The sequence below is a fragment of the Mus pahari genome, chromosome 5 (genome assembly GCF_900095145.1).
Source record: "Mus pahari chromosome 5, PAHARI_EIJ_v1.1, whole genome shotgun sequence".
In the NCBI taxonomy this organism is placed as follows: domain Eukaryota; kingdom Metazoa; phylum Chordata; class Mammalia; order Rodentia; family Muridae; genus Mus; species Mus pahari.
Window position 1 is genome coordinate 166504662 of NC_034594.1, and position 18672 is coordinate 166523333.

Genomic DNA, 18672 nt, shown 5'->3' on the forward strand with positions numbered 1-18672 from the left:
GTGTGTGTGTGTGTGTGTGTGGTGTGACGATGTGGGATGTGTGTGTGTGTGTGCGCGTGTGTGAATGTGTGTGGATGTGGGATATGTGTGTGTGTGTGTGTGTGTGTGTGTGTGGTGGGGGGATGGGAGATGTGTGTGTGTGTGTGTGTGTGTGTGTGTGCGTATGTAGGGAGGTAGAGTGGGTTATGTTTGTGTGTGGTATGTGATATGTGTGTTGTGTGTGGGGGGAGATGTGAGAGTGTGTATGGGTGTTTGGTGTGTGTGCAAGGAGGTGTGAGCATGTGTGACAATATGCAGAGGTGTGTGTGTGTTGAGTGTGTTGTGGGGGGAGATCTGAGCGTGTATGTGTGGAGGTATATGTGTGTGGTATGTGGTATGTGTGTGTGTACATATAAGCATGTATGTGGTGAGTCTGTTGTATGTTTTGTGTGTGTTGTGTTGGGGGGATGTGTGAGTGTGTATGGTATATTTGTGTGTGTTGTGGGGGGGGAGGTGTGAGTATGTGTGGTGTATATGTGTGTATAGTGGAGGTGTGAGTATGTGTGGAGGTGTGTGTGTGTGTGTGTGTGTGTTTGGGATATGTGTGTTGTGTGTGTGGGGGGGAGTGATGTGTATATGTGTTAGGGGCAGGTGAGTGTGTGTAGGGTGTGTGTGGATGTGTGTTAGTGATTTCTTTCAATATCCCCAAAGTGATGTACACTCATCATTTTTTAAAAATTATGAGACTGAGATAAGCAAGAGAAAGAAAATTACAAGCATCTGAAATTTAAGGATTTTTGCATACAGAAAAAGGCAGGATCAAATACGTGTTTTAAGAAGGTTAATCTGGAAGTGTTGGGTAGAATAGATTAGAGAATGAATATGCTGGAGGCAAGGAGACTTCTCAGGTTATTGCAGCTGCAGAGATAAGAGGCAGTAAAAGCCCAGACCCAGCAGTTAGCAAAGAGAAGAGACAGACAGCATGTGAATCTAGTCTCCATTTCTCTTGGTCACCGTACTTTTCTGTACCATGGTATATGCACTCCATGTATATTGTTTTAAGACTTCTCCTTTTACAATATCAGGTAGTCATTCTGTATCCAGACACAGGCGCTAGGTGAGGTCACGGTGCTCAGAGCCCCAGACTTTCATGATGAAGCTCAAAAGCCACCCTCAGTAGAAAAAAAAAAGGGGGGAGGATATTATTATTCAAGATTATTCAAGGCAGGGCAATTACAGACTATTAAAAAGAATGTGCTAATTTGAGAGATTAACAACCCTTTTTGAGTTCCATGTCCTTTGCTCTCTTTCAAAACTGCAGATAGCCTTCTTGCCACCATGAAGGAGACAGCAATGTGATCCTTCCCTGAGACAACCCTCCAGAGGTCCTCAGGCATGTGATTTCTTTCTAGTCCAAGCAAAGGCAGCTCCTTTTGTTTGTCTTGTAGGAAACCAAGGCTCCACAGAGAAGCAGAGTTTCAGAACCAGCCCCAACTAGCTTCAGGTTCCATGCTGCCACTTTGCAACTGCCATCAGTTCAACACACTTAACATTTCTTCCTTATAAAATGGGAGTAGGCTACCTCATGGAGTTTGGGAGATTATTCATGTCCACACCTCCAATCTTTTACACTTGGGTGAGATAGAATAGATACAAATAAATGGGTTTAAATTAATAAGGAGAAAAAGCTATTCCAAAGCGTGCCCATGTGCGTGTGTGTGTGTGTGTGTGTGTGTGTGTGTGTGTGCGTGTATGTGCGCGTAAGTTGGCCTACCTCCTTTGGGGAGAGGAAGCCAGTCTCTCTCAATATGTGTATTCCTAACCCATCTGAACACCTGTTGAGGATGTTGTCCTGCCCTCCATATGGTCCCAGAGTCACTTCTTGGCCACTACCTGGGCATTCCCAGGAAAAGAATCTTTGTATGTATGACACTGTAAACAGAGACTCTTGCGTGAGCTTTGGGTAAATAAAGACTCCTTGATCTTGACAGAATTCCTCATTACTCTTTATTAATTCCTTCTCCCTCCCTCCTCATCCCTCCCAACTCTGTGCACTGTGTGAATTATAGCTTTGCCTCTGCATAATGTGATTTCATCTGTGGCTGCTTAATGCTTCAGCTAACTCTTGCTGTGTTTATCTTAATGTTTCCCAGAACACTATAGTGCTTCCTATGCCTGACAGCTTCTCTTCTTTCTGGATCCTTAGACCTGCCTAATACTAGAGATATAGCCTTATATATAAGGTACAGGGCTGAGCCCTTAGAGCAGCCCTTCACTGGACTTTGCCTTGGCCTTTCTGATCTTTGTAGTTCAAACTCATCCTAACAGGGTAGAGCCAAAGATACAGATTCTTTCTACTTCCAGGTCTTAATGTCAGTGTCCCACAAGCAGTCAAGGGGAAGGTCCCAGCATGGGAACCTCAATGCTTCTAGGATCTAATCTTAACCATAGGATGGTGACAGCAGAGCCCACATTTCATTCTGGAAGTGGCATGTATCAATGACTGCTAGGCTATCCTCCCTTCACCCAAGAGAAGCAAAGAAGACCCAGTTTAAACCAAAATCCTGACCTTTTGTGCTCTACTCAGACCTCAGCCACTTTCTCAATCTTGCCTGCATCCTATCCTTCCACACTAGAGTGTTGATTAAATGTTTATCCTCTACCTTATATGCCAAGTTGTTAATTAATTCTTAGACTGTTCCAAGATGCCAGATTCTGAAGAACTCTTCTCTGCATCCTAGGAAGAAGCCCATCATAGCCTGATCCCTACCCCCCAAATCCAGATGTCTCTATCCCTGTAAACCCTTCTGCTATATCCTCTGTTTTCCATTGAATATCTAGGGAAGTTTATAACATAAACAGAAATAAAAATAATTACGTCAGAAAATGTTGGTCTCGACTGTAAAAGCCTTTCTGATTGACCAACAGCTATAGGGACCAGTGCTGTGACTGTATGTGTAGGCATCATTTCAGCTCATCATATCGTAGTTGCCACCTTCTTCATAGACAAGAGGGATCCTTCACCCCATCTCCCCTCTTTCTCTTTTTTCCTTAGCTCAAGGTAACCTACAGGTTTCTGACCTCTTTACCAATTATCAAAATATTGGGTGCCAGACTCCTAGCTGTCCTTCAGAGAGCCTCAGCCCACTGAGCTGTGACTTTGCATACTCTGTTACCTTTCCAGAGCTCTGAGGACAGAGCTGATATCTGCAAGGTGCTTTGGGGGCTGCTGCCATCTCCCCCTCCCTACCCCTACCCGTGTGTGTGTGTGTGTGTGTGTGTGTGTGTGTGTGTGTGTGTGTGTGTGTAGGAGGAAGGGAAGAAGATCTCAGAAACAAAATTTACCAAAGATTTCAAGCTATAAATAATTCCGGTCATGAAGTCCTACAAAAATAAACTTCAGCTTGAATCCACTCTCGCAGCAGTAAATGCACAGCTGCAGATGTGCACTCATTAACTCACCAGAGTTCAGTGAGAACAGCACCAGACACTCCACCTGCCTCTATAAAGATCAGAATGTGCACATATGTATACAGGCACACAAGCACTACCTGTTATATACACAGAACACACATGATATACTTAACACATACATTACACACAGACATAGCACATGGATACATAACACTATACACAGACACACAGAGAGGCATACACATCATATATAAAACATGCATATGACATATCACACAATTCATATACACAGACACATCACACACCAAACAAATACATGACATATATCCATACATATATCACACAGAGACATGCTACACAGAGATATAAAGATACATACATCAAATACACATATATTAAACTAGTTATACCACACAAATACATGACATATATCACACACACACACACACACATATATATATATATATATATATATATATATATATATATATATACATGCACCATGCTACATATCAAACATCAAATATGCCATATATGCACATACTTACAGATAGTTACAGATAACACACATGCACAGATACACCACCACCACCACACCATGCATACAAACCCAGAGTTCTGAGCTAGAGCCATCCAGTAATAACCTTAGGACAGAAGATGTTGTGAGTCTGCTCAAGTTACAAGCCTCAGTCACCTCACATCTGAACTCTCATTCTTTCTTAAGTGCTGAAGTCCAAAAAACAGATTTTTAAGGGATCTGGGTTCAACCTCAATGAGATGCTTTCATGTTTGTAGCACACTTCACATTTTCCACAGTGCAGTTCCCACCCTAGATCTTTGCTTAGGCCTCATCTCCTTCAAGAAGCCTCTCCATCGGGCCTCCCTCAAGTCAGATGGGCCAGCCCCATTCTGAATACTGCTGACTTTGTAGAAATCACCTCTCTCGAGGCTAACTCTTGAGTTTGTGAAGATGACTTGTGCTGTTCCTGATTCTATCCTGAGCTCTCTGAAGACTTGCAGTATCATTTATCAGTGTCCTCTGTTTCCTAGTGCAGCCTGGCTCATGGTAGGCATGTAATAAATAAATAGGTGACAGTACTGAAAATCTTAGCTAATAACTCTTTTCATTTCCACAATATCCTTTTTTGTGCTGAGAGAGAAGAATAGCCACCCTCATCTGGCAGCTACAAAAACTATTACATGCACAAATAAAATGACTTGTTGGAAGCCATACTCCAGTTGATGCGAAAGTTGGGATTAGACTCTGTCATCACCAGAATCTCAGACCCCAGCAATGCCTGTAAAACCCAAATTTCTCCATAGAAGCCTACAAGACCCCTAACCCTCCTTCGGACCAGTAATTTTTGAAAGCCATCATGACCATTGCTTCTGCTCCAAACAGACTGCCAAGCCCACAGACAGACTTTATAATAGAGTTAACTAGAAAAGAAACTGATACATGGGTATTTACAGAGCCACAGGTAAGCTAGTCAGCTGTGTGTACTGAACTGATTGGGACATTCAGAAAGTTACATGGAAAATAGAAAACACATATTCACCTTCACAGTGTTAATGACTCTACACATATTGGAAGCAATTAGAGAACAATTCACATAGTAAGTCAATATATGTTAGCTAATACATATACAATGATCAAATCAATCGATTATAATACTAGGATGCATGTCCAATAGAGAAAACGGCACCAGTGTATGTAATTAATTATGAGGGGTCAGGGGCTTCCCAGAGCAGGCAAGACTTGAGTCACAAGGTAGGATGTGATAGATAAGCTGGAGTAGGAGATGTGGTAAAGGGTGAATGCTGATCTGGGATGGAACTGTGCATGGAGTGCATTCATACCAAGGACTCCTTGCCAACATCTCCATACATGAAATTCTTTCCTTGAGGACATGTAAGACTCAACCATATTAGTCCTTCTCTACACCTTGTTTCAACAGCCCCAGCATCACTGGGAATCTTAGACATGGGAATCTCCCACCAAAACAGAGGCTATGGTCTGGCTCAGCCACAAATTTCCCATCTCCTCAAAGCAGTTCTGAGGGTGGCACGATTAAGGGTATTATGTTATCTTGCTGCTTCTCAAATTTTGCTGTGCCTTTGGTTAGGGAGCTTTTAAACCAACTAACAATGGCTAGGCCACACCCTTAAAGATTCTGATTCATGGGTCCAGCTCTGACTTTCACATTCCTTTTTTTGAACTCTCAAGATAAGCATAAATATGTACCTTGGTCAGAGGAGCCTTAGGAAAATGATGTTCAGGTCAGTTTTGTTTACTGACCTGGGATGGGACAAAAGAAATACATGCTTCATCTCCCTAGGTAACTTGAAAATAGAGCCAACTAGCATCTAGGGGCAGAAAGATTTCTGAGACCTGAAATCTTCAGTCTTCCAATGATGACAAGACTTTTGGTGATTTGCATAATTGTTCATTCATTTCAGCCTAACACAGGGTACTGTATATAGAAAAATTGACTCTTCAATCTAGAGTAAGTATGCATATATACACTCATTGCATAGATACATCACACATTCTATAAATGTATGTAAATGCACACAGAAACAACTGCATAGGGACATCAGAATCATTCATGTGCATTCAACCACAAATAAAACACTATTAGGAATCCCAGACCGAAGCTGGGCATCATGATGCATGGTGCATGCCTGTAATCCCAAAATTGAAAGAGTTGAAAGTAGAGGATCATAGGTTAGAGGACATACTTGCTTACATAGTGAAGCCCTGGTTCCAAATTAGTGAGAAACAAAGAAGAAAAGGAGATGGGAAAGGGGATGAGAGAGAAGGAGATGGGGAAACAGGGTAGAAGAAGATAGAGAGAACAGATCTCAGACCCTGCATACAGAGAGCAGATGTGAATGGATTGGGGAACTTAATATACATAGCACTTCTTTCCAGAGCAATGACCTAAAGGAGTAGCAGCAGTCTTTTATAAGCCACTCTTCCAAATAGGAGCAGGAAGTCCATGGGAAGGCTGGGTGTCAGTACTAAGGGCAATCTGGTTTCTTTGCAGATTCGAGCTGACGGTCCCCCCCATGGTGGGGTCCAGTATGAGATGGTCTCTGTGTTCAAAGATGGGAGCCCAATCCTCCGGGACATGGCCTTCTCCATCAATCAGCTATACTTATATGTCATGTCTGAGAGACAGGTAAGTGCTGGCACACATCTCTCCTTTCTAAACTCTAGGAAACCTCAGATAACCTGTCACCTTTGATTAGAAGTTGATCTACCCTAAAACAGAGAGTGAGTTTGCTGTGCTTGGGTTCTGAGGAAAACAGAGCTCTGTGGCATTTGAAGAGGGAAGCTGCAGGGCCAGCCTCTTCCCGGAGACTTCTCTCTAAGTCACAGCCCCTGTCTGGATGAGTGATGAAAAGCCCTGCAAGAAAGAGCTAGACTGAGCCCCGCAGTATGGTGTGATTAGGAGGTAGATTTACTGCTCTTGGACCCACAGAGTTGGCTGTTCATGAGAGCCAAAGAGGTGTAAATAATCTAGGCTTCCAGGCTGGGCTGGCTCCTGGGAGACAGGACTGAGATGGGGCCCTGGAAGGAGATCAGATCTTGTCCTGAGTCTGAGATTGGATGCAAGGTGAACTGGGTAGTTCTGGAAAGCTGAAACTACATGCAAAGGTTGGAAATGCCATAGGAAAAGCCTCAGTCTTCTGCTTAAGCAGCAACTGAGCAAGCTCTATCTTTCTAGACTTAGGGAAGAGTTATTCTTCAGCTCACATTTTATCTACCTGTGTGTGAACATAGGGCACTATGGGGAGAAAAGTAAACAGGGATGATGGAGTTTACCAGACCCTGAGAGGAAGAAAACCAAGCAAAGTTCTTAGCCATGGCTAGCCATTCTATCCTTTTGATCAGGAGGTAACCATGGATCTGTAGCAGCCATGGTATTATCCTTTCGTGAGGACGACAAAAAAAGAAAGACAAAGATTCTGAGTTTGTCTCAGAGATGCTGCTGCTGACTGAGACTGAAAAGACAGCTGAGCTGACCCCTTCATTAGGTACCTCCCAGGACCTGTGTGTTTCCTCTTTCCATGAATGTTCCTCAGAGACTCTGTGTCCTTGGTCAGCTTCACCCTTCCCAGAGTTCTGTGTGCTCTCTTTTCAAAGATAAAGAATCTGAATCAATGGATGACAGATAACAGATGAGAAGGAATGAGGAAAGGGGGATGGGTGCATGGTGGCATTAAAGAAAGCAGTGATGCAGCTCTAACTTGAAAATTACTTCTTGAGAATAGATGACACAAATCATATGCTAATTGCATGCAAATTACATCAAGATCCTCTTGAGCCCACCTGTCTTTTCTGTCTGTATTCTTGTGGCCCCTGCAGTTGAGGCATAAACAGATGCAGTGGAGAACTTAGTGGAGTTGAGGGAAGCTTTGCCAACCCAGAGTGGGTAAGGCAATTCTAGAAATAAGCATTGGCCTACTAGCCCAATAAATAGCCAGTGGGTCTTGGAAAAGTATTACTAGACAAATAGTTATTGGGAAGAAAGTACAGAGAAAATATCAGAACAAAGGAGGCTTGGTTGCTACACTTAGATTGATTACAATCTAATGAGGGAAACGTCCCCAGAAATCTGTACCATTGGATAGATTCTATAGGTACTCTGCATTTTCCTCCTTTTCTTTTTTGTTTTGAAGACAGAAACTTATTTGTGTTTATGGAGGATGCATTTGTATATGAGTGTGTTATGTGTGTGGAGGCAAGAGACCAACCTCAGGTGTCAATCCTAAGGAACTACCCACTTTGTTTCTGTCTCTCACTAGCCTGTAACTTAACAAATACACTAGACTGGCTGGAAAGTAAGCCCTAGGGTTTAGCTTGTCCTTGATACCTACTACTAGGATTATATATGTGTGTCTGTCTTGTTCATTTAGGTTCTGAAGATCCAGCTCAGGTCCTCATATTTGGCTCCCATGAACAGCCAACTCTGTGGGTCCAGGGGCAGTAAATCTACCTCCTAATTATACCATACTGTGGGCTCAGACTCATGTTTACATGGCAAGCGTTTACTGAGGGAGCCATTCCTCCAGCCCCCAAAGAGTTATTGTTAAATAAAGAAGGTAGATACTTTCTTTACCCCACATCCTTTTCTCAGACAAGATGCCTTTTGAAAATGCATTCAAAATGTGTGCAAAAGAGGCTGTAGCTCAGTGGCAGAGAGCTTGCCTGGCATGCTCAAGCCCTACGTCCCATTTCTAGCACTGCATGGGTAGTTGAGGAGAGAGGCTCAGTCAGAAATGAGGCTGTTGAGTAGGCTTCAGGGTACATAAGAAGCTCCTGGTCCATATCTGAAAGCATCAGCCCTAGCCACATAAAGTACCCAAGTATCTTGTTTAAAAATATTCCTTCCTTCCTCCTGTCTTTTGCATCAGATGCCCTGTTCATGTTATAGTCAGAACCAGACATATTGAGCAGCATCCAGCCATGGAGAGCTGAAATTGGAATCCTTTGGGTTTAATATCACGGGGCTGTCTCTGGTCACGTGAGATATTAGTAGGAGTTCCCCATACCAAATGGAGTGAAGCAATCAGGAGCTTGACTCTAAGGGAGATTTGTGGTGGAGCTCTGAAACCTGTCACCTGAGAAGCTGTAAATCATGTAGAAGAGGTAGCCAGGTGACTTCAGCTGGGGTAATCCAGGGCCGAGGGCCAAGAGCAGCTCATGAGGCCCATCTGTCTGGGTCCATGGAGCAAAGTATTGACACTTAGCATGGTCTCATAAAGGACACATTTTAATGTGTGCCAGGAGTATAGTCAATAAGAACAAAATCAGGCAGCCTGTTTTCTCTCCCAATGTTTGCCATTATTGTTCCCATAATCCCTCAACCTTAGCTTACTCCTTTATTAATTAAAGAATATGAATCAGATAATGAGATATTTCTAATACTCTGTGTCCTGAGTCCCATCTTACAATTTTATAGCTGAGTTGGCTTAGACAAGCCACTTAATCTCAGTGTATCTCACTCAAGGAGAGTGTGAGATCAGTTGAGATACCAAATGAAAAATTTCTTCTTATTCAACATCAATGGCCACATACTTACCATGAGAACTCTATATGGCCTCTTCCAGCCCTCACTCACTATATTCCAATTACTGGGTATGTAGAGGTATATGATTATTAGGATAAAGATAGTTGTGTGTGTCCCAGATAGCTGGCCTGGCCTGAGCCAGGAGACCCAGGTTCTAGAGCCTCTAGTCTTGACTGTTAGCAATAGCTTCCTAGAAGCCTGTTTTTTGAACTCCTCAGGGACTTAGAAAGGTAAACTTCTAAGACAGAGATGGTAGTCTAATTCCAACATCTCCCAGATCTTAGAAAGAGTTAGAAAAGTCCTGGGCTGGGACTTTTAAAAATAATATTGACAATAAATGTATTTTTATATTGCTACACCAATAGTATAAAATTGTCTTTTCCTAAGTTTTTCAGTTTTATTCTTTGCCTATATATCTTGACATTTCTTGTATTACCAAGTCATTAAGAATAGTCCTGGGGTTCTGGTAATTTTTCTTTGGTGTTTTCTATTTGGTTTTTAAAGTGTCTATATCATGAATGAAAAATGATATCTTTTTGTCAATTATTTGATGAATTTTGGTTGGTTGTTTCTCTTTTCATCTAACTCTGTATGGTTTCTAAGGTCATTTATCCTGATGCAGTGATTTTCAATGTATGGGTTGTGACCCTTTTGGGGGTCAAATAACCCTTTCATGGAAATCACCTAAGACTATCAAAAAACAGAAGTATTTACATTATGATTCTAAACAGTAGTAAAATTATAGTTAAAAAGTAGAAGAAAAATGATTTTATGGTTGGGGGTCACCACAACATGAAAAACTATATTAAAGGGTGGCAGTGTTAGGAAAGTAGAGAACCACTATTCTAATAGGTGTAATGACCATAATTAGGTTATTTGTCATAAAGTGTTTCTTTTGCTACTGAAGGTATTTATTGAAATATACATTAATAATTTTCTAAATTATTTTTCTGTATAACTCCATTATAATTTGAATTTTACTTTCTCAGTTTTTGGAACACATTTGACACATAAATCAGTTTTCATGTTTTCCTACAAACACTGTAGTCAATAGCAGCATAGGTAGGCCTTACATTAACTGTAAGATCTTTCTAAAGGAAAGATAGATGTAGCCAAGTGCTCCTATAATTAGCTTCCCTGAACCTTGATCATTATTCAGAGAGAAGGAATTTGTCAATCATTAAGTATGTTCATAAGTCAAGGCAATATATCTGTTTTCTATTACTGTAACAAACTATCTGAGGCTAGGTAACTTTTAACTCAAAGAGGTTTGTAGGCCAATGTCAAAACAGTATGGTCTAATCCCTAGTGGGGCTTACCTGTTTCACAACATCATAGGTATCATCAGTGACATGAACATGTGTCAGAAGTGGAGATAATATGATAAGACCAGAAGCCACAGAGGTGTGGGGCAGAGCTAGGTTTGCTCTTTCTTAACAACCTTTTTGTAAGAACTAACCAGTATCCTCCCAAGAACAACACCTTCAGTAATCTAATTACATACCAGTATCTCCCCCAACCCCAAAGGCTCTACAATACTTTCTAGCTTGTGAGGCTTGGAAGGCACACTCAAGCCATGTCAAAACTTCATAGGATATGACAAGAAGAATCCTTTCTGTAATTTCACTTTATAACACACTATAGGCAGTGTTATTTTATGTCTTCCCTCTATGCTTCTGTTCTCCAACCCTTTCCCAAAGATATGGTACCTCTTGTATCTTTGGGACCATGTGAGAGTAGAATCAGGTTTCCAATTCTGCCTAGACAGGTTTCCATCTCTATACAAAGCTAGAACCATCCAGTCTAGGACTCAGATCCCCCCCCACCTCTCTCTCTGTGTCTCTCACTGTTTCTCTCTGCCTTTCTTTGTCTCTCTGTCTGTCTCTGTCTGTCTCTGTCTCTGTCTCTGTCTCTGTCTCTCTGTCTCTGTCTCTGTCTCTCTCTCTCTCTCTCTCTCTCTCTCTCTCTCTGTCAATTAACTAAATGTAATTAAGAAATAGTACTAGTAAGAAGTGTTGGGTCATTAGTGTCACCGCCTAACAAGTCAATGTTAATGTACTCTTAATAGATCTGTGACTTGGCCAGTCCCAGGGGGAAAACTTGGAAAGAGAATTCTGGGCCTGCTGTTAATTGTCCAGGTTCTTCATCAAGAGAAGGCTGGCTCTTCCCTAGAAAGCTACCCCAGCTTCAGCAGTATGACAGTAGATGTTATGAGCAGGAATACAACTTGCTCCCAGATTTCAGTGTCTAATGGAAGTCAGTCAGTGAGTGCTGGGAAAGTTAGGCTAAGAGCCAAGTAAACCAGCAAGTAAGAAGATGAAAAGAAGAGACATAGCCTTGATTCCAGCCCAGCTTGTCAGGCTGGCCACTCCCAGAAAGGGAATACCACTCTGTCCTCAGGGTAGATGGGAAGAGAGTGTAGGAATGGAAGCAATTATTCTTTTTTATACTTTAATTAGATTGAATTAGCAGAGGGAATAGAGGCATAAAATGATCCAGCGAAGGGTGAAATGGAAAAGGGGAGTCACTGTGCAGAATGGCTCCATGCAGGCTGGAGAGAGCCTTGGGAAGAACAGAGGGCTGGAGATGGCTGACATTTCTAGAGAGGGTGGGGGCCTGGGATTCTACTTTACATTTAAATGTCTAGAGAGGATGAATCACATGGAGTTTAAGATCTGGTATGTATGACTGATACCACCATTGCATAGATGCTTATTATGTAACCAGAAAATTATGTAATTTTCTTCTAAGCCTCAGTCGCTTCACCTGTATAATGGATCTAATAAAGGTGTGCTCTGAAGATAAGAGAACAGATTTAAAGTGCCTAGTGTGTGTCTAGCACACAGTCTGGGCTTCATCATCAATGGTGTCAGAGAAGACCAGAAGTGTCTATTGCAACCTATGCCCAAGGAATTTCCTGCTCCCAAGAATGGCTTGCAACCTGTCCTTGATACTGCAACCTGCCATCCCAAAGGACCAGTCAGAAGACTCTGGCCTAGCCAAACTGGACTGTGTGCTCATAATCTGGTTTTTTTTTTAAAATCCAGCAATGTGCCTAGTAGACTAAACAGTCCCACTCTCTCAGAAGACAGAAAGGCAGTTTTTAGCCCTTATGTGAGACCAATAGTCCAGAATACAGGCATCTGTGGTGAGGAAGGAGGGTATTCTAAGTCAGGTTATCCCCATGCCTTAGGTCATGTATGGACATCTGGCTTGGAAGGGACCCTCCAGGGGCCTCTTCAGGTAGTAACCAAACCACAAGCTCAGTAACAAAGGCAGGAAAAACCTCTTCTGCCTGTGAACACTCAGACCTCGTCCAAGCACCTTTATGTATACCAGTGGTTATTAGCACACTGTTCTGCTAGATATAGTACAAACTGCCTCAAACTTTGGGGGCATAACACAGCTATTTTTTTTCACAGCCTCAGAGGAATGACATAAGCAGATAGGGTTACTAGAACGATGGTGGGAGGTCTGGAGAGATGCTTCAGCAAAAAGCATGTAGTGCTCTTGCAGAGAATGAGTTCCATTGCCAACCCTCCTGCAAGTCAGCTCACAACCACTTATGACTTCAGTTCCTGGGGATCTGACACCATCTCTGGCCTCCATGGGCACTGTACTCACATGCACACACCTCTGCCACCACCACACACATATATGAAGCTTCTGAACTTATGAACAGACTGGCATCAGTCTATGTGCTTGGGGCATCCTTAGAACCTAGCAATCCCAGCACAGTCTCTGACATAGTCTTTAACACATCAAACATGTCAACTATGGACTCTGAGAATGAGAACCCCCCACAAATAAGACAGAAATTAAATTAGCTTTGGAATCCTCATCACTTTTACTTGTCTCTTCACTCTAGTGAGCATTGTACCTATGAACTTACCTGTGTATCCATAGACAGAATTTAAGAATAAAACAGGTCGAGGAAGCAATCAACTGCATGGTTTCCTGTCAGCCAGGGTCATAGACCAGAGAACACCAGAGCTGCCCAGAGCTTTAGAGATGGTCCACTGTAATCCCAGATGAAAAACACTCAATGGGCACTTCTAGCATTGCAGGCATGGAGCACGTAGATCCGGAGTCAACACAAGTGCATGAGGACACACTAGTGGTTTTCCATCAGGTTGCTTACTAGCTAAAGTTGTTTAAGTCCCCCCAAAGGGCCACACCAAAGTTCTTAGCTCTGAAAGAAACACAGAGAAATGGACTCTGTCAGCAGAAGTCACAATGTAGGACATTCCCTGACCAAGCATGGGCCTTCCTGTGACAACATTGTCCTAGCTCTCAGACATAACGCTCCCTAATGACACACAGAGATAGGAATTCCTTGCTCTACATAATTGCAGGATGCTAACACACTCACCACTTTGTCTTAAGACGTTTACAAGTGGTAGGACAATATGAACTTCAGCCTGGAGTTATCAGAAACTTAGATTATAAAGCCCCCTCCTCCCAGCAGTCCCCAATGGGCAAAGAACTAACTCATCTCTCTGTGACTCTATCTCTCTGTCTGTCTCTGTCTGTCTCTTTGTCTTTGCCTCTCTTTATGTCTTTGTGTCTCTTTTTTTTCTCTCTGTCTCTGTCTGTCTCTGTGTCTGTCTGTCTGTCTGTCTGTCTGTCTGTCTCTCTCTCTCTCTCTCNCACACACACACACACACACACACATACACACACTTTTCCCTGTGTGTATTTGGGAAGAACCTGGAGGCCAAGCCAGTCTCCTGCCTGATGAGATAGCAATACCCAGCCAGCTTCACAAGAGAACAAATTTTATTTTCACTAGTTTGGAGGAGTCCCTTTGAATAATTACTAAACAGGATCTAGGACCAAAAATAGAAAACTTTTCAAAAGGACTGTGTTCATGCCTGGGATAATAAGCCTACTACCTATAGCCAAAGCCACTGTGTTTCCAAGACCCCTATGTTACCCAAGGACCTGGTAGGGAAAACAAACAAAATGTGTGAAGAACTACAACTTCCAGATTCCTTGGCCTTTGCATTCTGACACCTCAGACTGTTAGTTTTGATTGTGGGTATTTGTTTAGTCCAGGAGAGAAGACATCCCCAGTGTGGACAGAACATGCCTAAGTATGTTTTTACAAGGCAAATGGTGTCTGTCACGGGCATCCCCCCTTTTCTGGGATAGGGGCCTTGGCCCAGGGGAAACATGAAGGTGGGGCTGGGGGCGGGCAGAGAGTTGAGCCTGAGGGACTTGATGAATTATGGAGTTTGAGGATTAAAAAAGTGAGGATAAGAGAGTTGCTGCTGCACCCAGGGTTAGAATGTGTCACTTTCAATCCAAGCCTCTGGTGCACATGTGTTTCTGGTTAAGGACATGGAACCCCCGTGTGGACCGGGAGCTGAGTCTCACTCAGATCAGTGCCTTTCTCAAAGAAAGGGCAGAATCCTGCCTCCAGGAGCACAGTGCAAGGAGCCAGCCACGGGCTGCCCCTCCCCCCACACCCACATCTCAGGTTTTAAGTTCCCTCATCGCCAGCATCAAGGAGCCATAGGCTGACCCAGATCATTGCTGGCCATTAATATTCTCTTGGAGCATTTTTAAAAATAAATGTTTTCACCTGAGGGAAAAGAACTGCTAACCTTCGCTATTAATCAGACACTTGGATTGCTTTTTTTTGTAAAAGAGAGAATTAGAGAGAATTCCAGCATCTTATTTTAAAGTCCTTTGGTTTGGAAAGAAGTGATTAAACACAATGCTCAGGCTGGATAGACTGGTGCCAAAAACTCTCATTGCTCCAAATGGGCAGGGGTCTGGGGAGTCCACTCTGAGCTTTGGCAGGGGCTTTGATTTCTCTTTCTAGTAACTGCTGGTGACTGACACCCTAACTGCCCATAGTGATGCTCCAAGAATAGGATGATGGGAAATTACTGGATCTTAATTCCAGATGCCCAAACAGGGACTTATTTGCCCTGACTATAATCTGTGTCATCAGGAGAAATGTGGCTCAGCCCAGCATTCTTTTCCCAACTTCACTCAGCACAGCCAAAAGGAAGCAGTGGTTTGTGTGTACAAAGTTTTAATTTAAAAAATTTAAAACAACCTAGACCCCAGAGAGTCACTGAAGATGTTCCCAAGAGTCAAATTAAACTGGGAGAGATTTGCATATCATTTGCATATATAGCCTCTTTCATTCAGCAGACCATTAAGTGTCTACCATGTATAATGCATAGCTTTGTCCACTGGTAAGTCATTTGCATATGCAGATTTGGACAAGGCTGTCTTTCTAAGGAATGGTCCAGCAAATATCTTATAAATAGGTCTGCCCTGGAGATAGTCTCCTTATGATTTCTTCCTGCTCTTTTCACTACAAAAGCACTATTAAGTGTGGGTTTTGGGCAGAGATAAAAAACAGGAGCCCCGCTCTAGGGAGGGCCATCAAATGTTGCTGGTAAGGAGTGGAATTAGTTTACAGAGAGAATATGGGCAGAGTTCTCAGTGACTGGGGGCAATTTGAACCCTCCAGGAAGTGTTCTCATAGGAATCCCTTCAGGTTTAAGGTCTCCAGAAAAGGTTTCCTCTTTGCCTTGATACAGGGATCCAGAGCTAGTCAGCCTTAGAGATTATCTAGAGAAGGGCAGCCTTTTGTTTTACAGAAAAGGGGGCCTAGATCTCCAAAGTGACTTTGAAAACAGAGAATGAACCTTTAAAGAGGCTGGCAGTTGCCTACTATGAGCAGTTACCATCAAGTCCAGCTCCAGGACTCACTGAAGTGAGGCTTTGGGCAAGCTGCTTCACCTTTCTGCTTCAGTAACCTCATCTGTAAATGGGTGTACTTGTGGTCTCTGCTTCAGTGTTTAGTGAATTAACTCAATGAATTAATGCCTTAAAAGCACTCAGAGAAGTATCTGGCATTGCATGCCTGCTTAATACATGTTAGCATTGTAATTATGGTTTTATGGTTATGTCCCATGCCTATCACCAGGCCAAGTCTTACAGAGCAAGATTCAACTTAAAACCACACCTATAGTATAATCTCTACTGGTTGCCTGGCCTCTCAGCTTTGCCTTCTTTAAGATGTGTTGAAATCTAATATTTATGCCAATGTTTTTCTTCTTTTAGTTTACAAACATGACCTCAGCTAATGAGTATTATTTTTCCCAGCCTTTCTATAGATAAGAAAACCGAAATTAAGTCTGGCTTGCTAATTTGCCCATAGCAATAAAGCTGGCAAACAGCAGGATTGGGCCTCTGCACCAGGCCTCCTCAGTCAAAGCTCATTTCTAGCTCTGAAAACAGTGCCCCCTGCTGTGCCTGCTACCATCCTGCAATTTCTCTATCAAGGGCTCCAGGCTCCAGGAAACACAGGTTCTCCTAACCTGGCTCTTCCAAGGAAGTGGTAGTCTGTTTAAAAACTCAACTAAAGAATGCCAACAGTGTTTCAGTGTTGAAAGAAAGTGAAGAAAGAAAGAAAAAGAAAGAAAGAAAGAAAGAAAGAAAAGAAAAGAAAAGAAAAGAAAAGAAAAGAAAAGAGAAAGAGAGAAGGAGAAAGAGAAAGAGAAAGAGAAAGAGAAAGAGAAAGAGAAAGAGAAAGAGAAAGAGAAAGAGAAAGAGAAAGAGAAAGAGAGAAAGAGAAAACCCAAAGAGGTTTGTGCCACTTGCCCGTGTACTGTATACAGGGTCATGCCAAGAATGCTCTCTCCTCTTTAAGGTAAACTGAAAGATAATTAACTACCCATTTTAGACCTATAAGGAATGTAAGGCCCCCTCAAGGTTTAATGACCTAAATTGGGTGTCTGTAGAGCTCTCAGGGGTAGAACTATGAGTGAGGTGCAAGCTGGGCAATGGCAAAGCCTTTGTCTTCCCGTTCTTCCCATTACCACCAATGCCATTCAGAGACCCCATGGTGATCATGACACCCTGTGCATTCTTCTACCCTGTCCTCAACAAAGGAAACCCTTGCAAGGAGGGCAGGTACAGAATACAAAAAGTGTTGAAGCTAAGCTCATTCAGCCTCTCCAGTACCATCCAAGAGTGAATGCCAGGATTCACTCAACCGCTGGTCCCAGCTAGAGCCCTAAATCAGGAAGGCCTTACCAAGACAATGGCAAGGCAGAGATGGAATGACACTCCAGAACTCAGCCTCCTCCTGCTCAGCCCTTTCTGACACTGATGCTAGTGCTCTCAGTATTCAGTTTTGGTAACTGAATGTATTTGATTTAGACCATAATATTTAGTGCCACTTTGGATTTCCAATTAGGCTTCAGTCAGGCACTGACAGTCTGATTTGTTTTGTTTTGATCAACACAAAAGAGAGCAACATCAGAGGAATTGTCAAAAAAAAAAAAAAAAAACCCAAAAAACAAAAACAAAAACAACAACCCACAGCCCTTATTTCTATCTACCAATGACTAGGACAGTGATGCAATGATGAGAAGATACAGTTCAGAGGTGTTGGGAGAAACACACTCATCATGAGCCAAGGAAAGAGGGAGAAGAGGAAGAGAACTCTTGGGAAGAGGTAGTGTCTGAAGTCCTGGGACTCCTCCAGAGTAGGTGTGCAAGCTGTACATAAGAGGATTGTATAGAGACTAGACATGGGAACAGAACAAACTTCTACAAGCTTCTCACTCAAAATGACATAGGCTCAGAAATACCCCGTAGAACTTTGATCTAGGCCCTATGAATAATGTCCTTTGGAGGTGGGAAGCTGACCTCTTGTGAATTCTTCAAGTAATGCCTCACCCCTCATCTAGAAGTAGCCAGCTGTGCAGGTTCACCTAAAGATGTAAGCTTGTCTTCATTGCCTGTGAGTCTAGCACACTGCTTTCACACTCATGTCCAGCAATGATTCTCTCTAGGGCTGTCTACATGAGAATGTTTAGGGTCAAACTCAGGTCTATAAAGGAATTCAGGCGAAGGTAGGTAGAGAATTACAGAAGATGATGCATCTGCCTTATGAGTCATCTGGGAGGCTGAGTCAAGGCTAATTGCAACCTTAGTTTCCCCTTTGTGGAATGAATTCTTTCAAAGGGCACTGGGTACACTGTGCTTGGAAGCTGACCTGGGTGTGAGTACATCTGTACTGGTGGGTACTTGTGTGAGGGAGGTAACTATCCCTACATGGCCAAGGAGCAGTGCCAGTCCTGAAGAGGCATTTTATTTCTATGCCATTGTAGGAAATTAGTGGAGGTTAACACTTCTCTTTCAAGGCTTGGATTTCGCTGTTTGA

The 18672-nt window shown here is 42.7% G+C and overlaps 1 protein-coding gene across 1 annotated transcript in view; it reads left to right on the forward strand.

Moving 5' to 3' along the window:
• Plxna2 (plexin A2) overlaps positions 1-18672 on the forward strand; it is a 189158-nt gene that overhangs the window by 83409 nt on the left and 87077 nt on the right. Inside the window, exon 4 of the mRNA XM_021198674.2 lies at positions 6444-6578. Coding sequence (XP_021054333.1) covers positions 6444-6578 — 135 coding nt within the window. The remainder of the gene's footprint in view (positions 1-6443; positions 6579-18672) is intronic.